Below are 7,526 nucleotides of genomic sequence, written 5' to 3'. Positions count from 1 at the left end.
CCCCCCCCCCCCCCCCAAAAAAAAAAAAAAAAACTTTTACTACTTCTCTTAACTTATTCCTTGACTCTACATGTAAGACAAAATTCTTCTTTTCAGTCCTCACAAAATGTATGCAGGTTTTGAGTTCTACTTTTGGTACCACAGTTCCCTGCATTTTTTAAATGGGGTTATCTATAGATTGAGTGCTTGCAAAGAGGCAAATCACATGGGGACTGTCTGGGCTGATCAAGATTTAGTTGAAATGTAAAAGATTTTGGTTTCTGGAGGATGGATGGATGATATTTGCAAGTTGTGCAGAATATGCCTAAGACCATGATCTAGTTTTCATCAAGCATATAGGTTTCCGAGTACTTCCAAAAATGCTCAAAAAGTTGTTGATGACTTCTTAAGATAGTGCTTCACAGTTTTGGAAGGAAGACTCCAGAGGCAAATCCCTGATCAAAGTCCTCGAACTCTTTTATTAAATTTTGATGGAGTCTCCGGATTGCAGGCTTTCAGTCAAGCTTATTTGTCCCAAGGTAGAGATTTTGTTTCAAACTAGCAATATTTGACATAGGTAGGTTGACAACTGTTGATGACCTAAATGAGAGGGGATTTTGACTGCCGAGTAGGTCGCACTAAGCAAGTCCGATGTAGTGTTGCTTTAGTTTTTAGTGATTGTGATCTCGCCAGAATTCTTTTTAAGTTATCTTTTGGCCCATTGCGGACTTGAGCAGGGGACTTGTTGAAACCCACGTGAGCTCTTTATCTTTTGGTCATCCATTGGCATACATTCCATTTTGTAGTTTGTTGGTTCCCGTAGACCAAACAGCTGGATATCTGAGACATGTCTCAAAAACATTTTATGAAGAATATGAGTGATAATTGGTTCTCTTACGTTGCACAGGTCTTTTCCCTTGAATTTTAGAAAGTTGGACTTTTTGACTTTTCATAGTTTGAAACTTTTGGAAAAGTGGAATTATTTTACAGTTCTGTATGGAATGCATTTCGTCTTGATACATATCTTTTGTTATTAGCAAATGACCTCTTTGGAAAGCATGGGAATCTTATGTGGAGGTTTGCTTTAATGGAGATATAATGGGGCTTTTGACAAGAAACAACGGAATTTACAGATGTAAGGCACATATCACCAGGAAATTTGTGAGATAACTAAGACACAGACAACATGATGGATTACAGATTTTGACGTTTACTGTGGGATTTATTTTTGATACTGTATGAAGGGACTGAAAGTAGATTATCAGTTGGTCACTGCACACCGCTAAATACGGCATACGTTGATTCGTCCTCATGCCTATGCTGTCAAATTTAACTTTGACAGGAGGTTGAGGGATAACCTGGGACCAGTGGCAATTGGGGAATCCATCAGATTCCAGTGGACTAGTCTTCAAGCTTATGAAGATGACATTTGCTTTGCAGATCCTATAATGGTTGGCTTGAATTCTTTCATGCAAGGAATGAGAACCAGCACATGTACCTCTGATGGTCGGAGGAGACTCAGCATTGGTCAGTGTTTGGCTGTCCACAGGGAGGAGAGCACCTTGGTGATTCTGGCATCTAACCAAAAATTATAGAGCACTCATCATTTCGAGAAAAATCTCCTTTGTTTGAATTGCAAGGTGTATTAATGTATTGCATGATAAGCTTGCTAGGGATCTGTTGGAACAGTTAATATTGGGCCTTATCCAATAATCAGGAAGTGCTATTAGCTTTGTGATTATGACACTATTATCTACTGCGTATGGATGTGTTGCAGTCTCTCTTTATGCAATAAATTTGTTATTCGGAATTTTTTCTTATTTTTTTGTTTTCCTTTGCTCATTGATGATTTTCATGCCCCACCAAAAATGGAATATTATTATGTATTCTGCTTCCCCCTCCCTTTGAGTATCCAAAACCATGTAATATTTTGTTTACCAGTTCTACTCTTAAAAGATGTATTTTCTCCCATGTAGGATCTTCAATCTCAGCTAAAGGAAATGATTCCAGAACAACAGGTTTGTTTCAATCCCTGATGGAGGAGACTGAATATCTGATTGGTTTTGACACAAGAAGAACCGAATAAATTTTATGCCAATGATTGCCTCTAATGAGAGCTGTCTTGTTCAGTATAATCTTTTGCTTTTTTATTTTATTTATTTATTTTTTTATTTTTTGGGTGGGGTGGGGGGAACATACTGTTGAATCCTCTTTCTGGAAAAATCTTTTATTAATGGTACATGGGTTGGTATGCAGCTCAGGTAGATACCAAAGTCAAAGCTGACCAGTTCTTTTCTTTCATGGAAAATGACTGAAAGGTGTTTCCCAAGGATTTTTTTAATATTTTATTTCATGATACTTTAAGAAGGTTTATATCGAATATCTTAGAACCTTTTTGGACCTATCTCAGTTTGACTCATTGTCTCTGGCCGCCTAAAATAAATGTGAATACATGCCTCAAAGAGATATGCCTGATACCGTATTAAACAAAGGATATCTCTGTCTTCTCACAATATATGCCTTTAAGATGCGTTTCTGTTTTGGATTTTACTTCAAAATGCATTATATTTTCTTTGTTCTGTTTCAGGAGCGCCTAAAGAAGTTCAGATCAGAACATGGAAAAGTTCAAATTGGGAACATTACCGTTGATATGGTAAAAATTTCTTTATGGAAACTGCTTTTATTTATAATTGGAGAGTGAATGTTCAAACTACAAATTTCCGTTCATATTTTTCTGATTTTATGTTTGCAATCTTAGAGCATCGCACAATTAAATTGCATAACCTCATTTGGAACTGTTTTGCTTTGCATTTTGAAGGTAATTGGTGGAATGAGAGGAATGACAGGATTGCTGTGGGAGACATCGCTACTTGACCCAGATGAGGTTTATTAACTATTTAATCATTCATAAAGTTTTTTGTAGAACTATTAGTGGAATTAGGATTTTTTGTTAGGGAAATTTTATAGCTCTTCTGTACTTATAGGCAAAGTGTATTTTCAGGGAATTCGCTTTAGAGGTCTTTCTATCCCTGAATGCCAGAAACTATTACCAACTGCAGTATCTGGTGGCGAGCCATTGCCAGAGGGCCTTCTATGGCTTCTTCTGACTGGAAAGGTAAGTTTTCTTTGGTTCACTTTTCTATGTGTGTCCATGTTGAATAATTAATATATTAATAAATAAATATATATATATATATATATATTTTGCTTTGAAAGCAGTAGTTATGAATTCTACCTAAGCCTCCTAGGTGGTTTGAAACTGAAATTTGAGTTATAATCGAGAATATTGAGCGTGGCCATGATCAGCTAATAAGTGCCTTACCAATTCAATTTATGTAGTTGTTGTGAGAAATACTTGTACTAGGAGTAACAAGAATCTGTTCTTGTGTCATTCATGTGGCACCTTTGGAAGGGGTTAGGCATAAGAGTTCTGACCGTGAGATATTTCAAGGTTAAAAGATCTACTTTCCTGAATGTTGTATAATTCGATCTGTGGTCCTCTTGAATCATTCCCCCCACCCTTTTTTTTGAGAGGATATACTTGATGGTTACGGTTATCAGGATACATTGTTACAAGGTGTTAAGTATTAGTATTGGGCAGAGTATCAGAAAGCTGGTTTTAAGAGACTTCTCAGAGACATAAAAATCAATGCTATTTTCGCTTTGATGTGTATGGATATGCTTATGATACATGCAAATCTATTGTTCTTAAGCATTTTATATCATACATAAGCAATAAATAATGATAGCTAACCAATGTCATGTTATCTCTCTCTTCGCGGCATCTGTGTGATTCAAATCTTCATTAGCAAGTGCATTGTCAAAACTACTAATCAGTAATAAGAAGCAATTCAGCAAGATGATTTGAAAAATAAAAACCTATTTAAGTGTGGATTTTTTTTGCTTGTTTATTCACTTCTTCTAGGTCGTTTTTGCTTAGGTTTAGGGGGAAGAAGTTTCCATTGAAAAACTGGAATATTTTGATAGCTGTGTATCAGTCCGTATGGTAGCAAATCAGTCTGTAGCAGTTTAATATAGATCTATACATAAATATTTTTATGTTAGGTTTATGTTCGGTTTTGCATCATGTTGACACGGCCAATCTGGATCTGTATTTCTACGTACTGAGACTTGACAGCCAACATTGTTATTATGTTTTGTTCTCAACCCAAGTTGATAGGGAGGAAACGAGAGAGTAAATATCTCTGCAATACTAGTAAAAGTAAAAATGAACTATTCAGGCTCTTATCCTTCAGAATGTTTATATAAGAAGAGCCTTGCTAAGAGCTATTCTGGTGCCTGTATGTAACGTAGTCTGATGACTAATATTGACCCCTACAATAAATAAAGTAAAAGAATAAAATATCAGTTTCATAGTTCACTGGCACAATCCATCATACTTTGATTCACTTGATCCCAATTTCCGATCTGGGCCCTCCATAGCTTATTGGTGAAGAGCTTTTCAATATCTATAACTTATATCTCATGCACCCTTCCAGTGTTTCAGCCTTCAAAAGTTGACCTTCCACATATTGTATCAAGTAGTTATTTATTACGACCATGGTTTAAAGTATCTCCGATACCAATACGATACCTTCCGATACATATCTTAAATTTAGCCGACCGATACGATACATGGAATTTTTAAAATCCTTTCGTATCGATATATATCCTAAGATACATATCGATATGCACCAATACACTATCGATACGAACTAATACTCTATGGAAAATATAAAGGTGAAATATACGTTTCGGTATGTATCGGTATCGGTGAATATTTGTATGTATTGATCGGTACGTATCGATGAGTATCAGTACGTATCGGTGAGTATCGATACGTATCGGTGAGTATCGATACGTATCGGTATGTATCGATCAGTATGTATTGGTACGTATCGGTGAGTATTGGTATGTACCGATATAGTGCGCTACAGTCATATAATGGCCGGGATGGGTATTTTTCAGAAAACACAATTTTTTGAGGGGTTTTTGTTCCAAAGTTGCTGCCAGCCATATTTCTCTCTAACTAAAATGGAAATCAAGGTTGAGAACAAGGATTTTACATTTATGGGACAACTACAAACCTTTGATTCTTAGTGCGATACCCTCAATTTAGTGGTTATGCATAATACATGTTATCAATAGCTTTTTTTTAACAATTTTTTTATGCAAAAGTGTTTAAAAAGGTGTTTCATATCCATTTATGTGCATATCTTTAGCGTATCTTAGCGTATCTCTAACACGATACGATACCCTCCGATACGTATCTTAATTTTGGTCGACCGATACGGTGACCGATACCGATACTTTAATCCTTGATTACGACAAAATTTCTTAATTAATTTTAATGAGGCTTTTAATTGAAAGGAATATCTTATATTTAAAAGTAAATGATAAACTTGCTCTGTTGACTGGTAGAGATTGACAATATTCGTGGCTTTTATTTTTATAGAAGATTCTACCATAAAACTTCCTTTGTATTCTTTTCTATTAATCATTTCTCTCTTTACCTCTTTGCATCTTTATTAGGTAAAAATAATGGGTGGATAAAAGGAAATACATGAAATGTGAAATATTAGAAACTAGCACATGCAATTTCTCTCTGCATATGGTGCCAGACATATTTCAGCTTAATTTCTGCCAATGATGGTCTTTTCTAATTTTGTACATATATGAAATACATTATGTGCACTTCTCTGTATCACAGGTACCAACTAATGAGCAAGTAGATGCATTATCTAAGGAATTGCGAAGTCGTGCGACAGTTCCAGGTTAGTTGTCTTAAAACAGTTTTCAAAGAAGCATTTTAGTTTTGGTACCTGCAGAATAAATCGATAGTTTCATACCCACATACATGACAATGCATATGCACACGTTTAACTTGCATCTCTGGAGTCAAGCACACATTTGATATGCAGGCCAATTTCTCAAAAGATGTTAGTTCTGACTTGATGTTGTATTGGACTTTCTGTTTTGCCATGTAACTCACCTCTGACTGCACTGAGGATCTATTGTGATAAATTGTGATTTGTCCTTCGAGCTTCTATTTCAAAGAATTTCCATGGGTTTACACAAATATGCTCATTGTTTTTTTCCTGTCTGTAGTGTGCTTCTTGCAACTTTATGTTAGCCCATACTATCAATTAAAAAGCATCACTAGACATTTCTATAGACATTAGCTAGCCTCTAGTGGTTGGGATATCACTTTGTTTAGTTATGATATTTTCCATGATAAAGTTCCTATACTTACTATCTAAACTATGCAAGTAGACCTAATTTCTGAAATTGTTTGTTATTGAGTACCTATCATTTTTGGTTGCAGATTATGTGTATAAAGCCATTGATGCTCTCCCTGTAACTTCTCACCCCATGACCCAATTTACATCAGGTGTTATGGCACTTCAGGTAGATTACTGAACTTTGTAGATTTCAAATTTGCTGTCAAAATGTATTTGTGCATGACCATACTCAATTTCTAATGCTGTATTTGTTCAATTTATGATATTTGATTGATTGATTGAATATGCTGCTTGCAGTACCGTTATGCCAAATGTGAAGATATTTTGAAACTTGTCATTTTATGGTGTATAACGCACAAATATCATGACACAGACTGGTTCTTTTCTAACAATATGGGAAAGTGTATATTATACTGTTTATCTTATTTTACTTTTAAATTGATGGAAAGTAAATCTTGCTCTGGTAACTGAGATTTCTAGTGCTGCACTTTTAGTAGCAGCGTAAGAAAGCCATGAGATTTCATCTTTTCTTCAAAGAGGTGCCACATATTGCTCCCTGCCCTTTGTAATGATGCTTGTTTAAGTGCATAAAAGAATTTTCTTGATAGGTACATTTAATTATCATTCCACACATGCTAGCATGTTCATCTCCATTTTTCCAAGCCGAGGTGGATATACTCGGAAGTTGCAATCTTACAGCCTAAATGTTTGAGCTGAACAATTAGGAATGGATTAGAGATGCAGTTGCATCTTGAATAGTGTGTACATTGTTGATCTTTAGCCCAAGGGTGTGCCTAGTAGTAAATACATGATGTTAACAGAAAATTCTCCCCCAAAATGTGAATAAACCTTAACTAGAGGACTATCAACTTGATGTTGAATTGTAGTCCTTGAATAATGCCAAAGATTTATTCAAGCTCTTAATCTATAGATTCTCCATGGATGAAAGTTTTGATCTCCATGGTCTTGATATCCCAGGTGGCCAGAATTTAAATATTTGTGTAGGAAAAGGTTTTTCCAGTCTGGCAAGACTAGAGAGTTTCGCTAGTTCAGCGCCATAGTTTGTCATGTGGTAGATTGGGTAGAGCTGAAATTTGGACAAGTAGACTCCAAATGCCTCAAGTTTAGGACAAAACAGAGTTGGAAAGTGGTGAAATAAAGCTCTGAAAATCCAGTGAAAAAATTGAAGCTATTAAAAAAGAAATGGACACCTGGAAATACAAGGGAATATGCCAATACATAGAAGGGTGTATGGTTGAATTTATTTCTGAAATTTGGCATGTGGTCAATCTAGATCAAGTCCTA

At 35.6% G+C, this 7,526-nt stretch overlaps 1 protein-coding gene across 4 annotated transcripts in view; it reads left to right on the top strand.

Moving 5' to 3' along the window:
* The window catches only part of LOC122061916 (citrate synthase, mitochondrial), a 69,368-nt gene that overhangs the window by 51,153 nt on the left and 10,689 nt on the right, over nucleotides 1-7,526 (top strand). For all 4 annotated transcript variants that reach the window (XM_042625478.1, XM_042625477.1, XM_042625476.1 and 1 more), the window contains exons 4-9: nucleotides 1,956-1,997; nucleotides 2,567-2,632; nucleotides 2,798-2,863; nucleotides 2,981-3,094; nucleotides 5,690-5,753; nucleotides 6,305-6,387. In XM_042625478.1, coding sequence (XP_042481412.1) covers nucleotides 1,956-1,997; nucleotides 2,567-2,632; nucleotides 2,798-2,863; nucleotides 2,981-3,094; nucleotides 5,690-5,753; nucleotides 6,305-6,387 — 435 coding nt within the window. The remainder of the gene's footprint in view (nucleotides 1-1,955; nucleotides 1,998-2,566; nucleotides 2,633-2,797; nucleotides 2,864-2,980; nucleotides 3,095-5,689; nucleotides 5,754-6,304; nucleotides 6,388-7,526) is intronic.

This window comes from Macadamia integrifolia, chromosome 14, assembly GCF_013358625.1.
Source record: "Macadamia integrifolia cultivar HAES 741 chromosome 14, SCU_Mint_v3, whole genome shotgun sequence".
In the NCBI taxonomy this organism is placed as follows: Eukaryota; Viridiplantae; Streptophyta; class Magnoliopsida; order Proteales; family Proteaceae; genus Macadamia; species Macadamia integrifolia.
The sequence above is the reverse complement of the archived record's forward strand: the minus strand, read 5'-3'. Positions and strand labels throughout refer to the sequence as shown.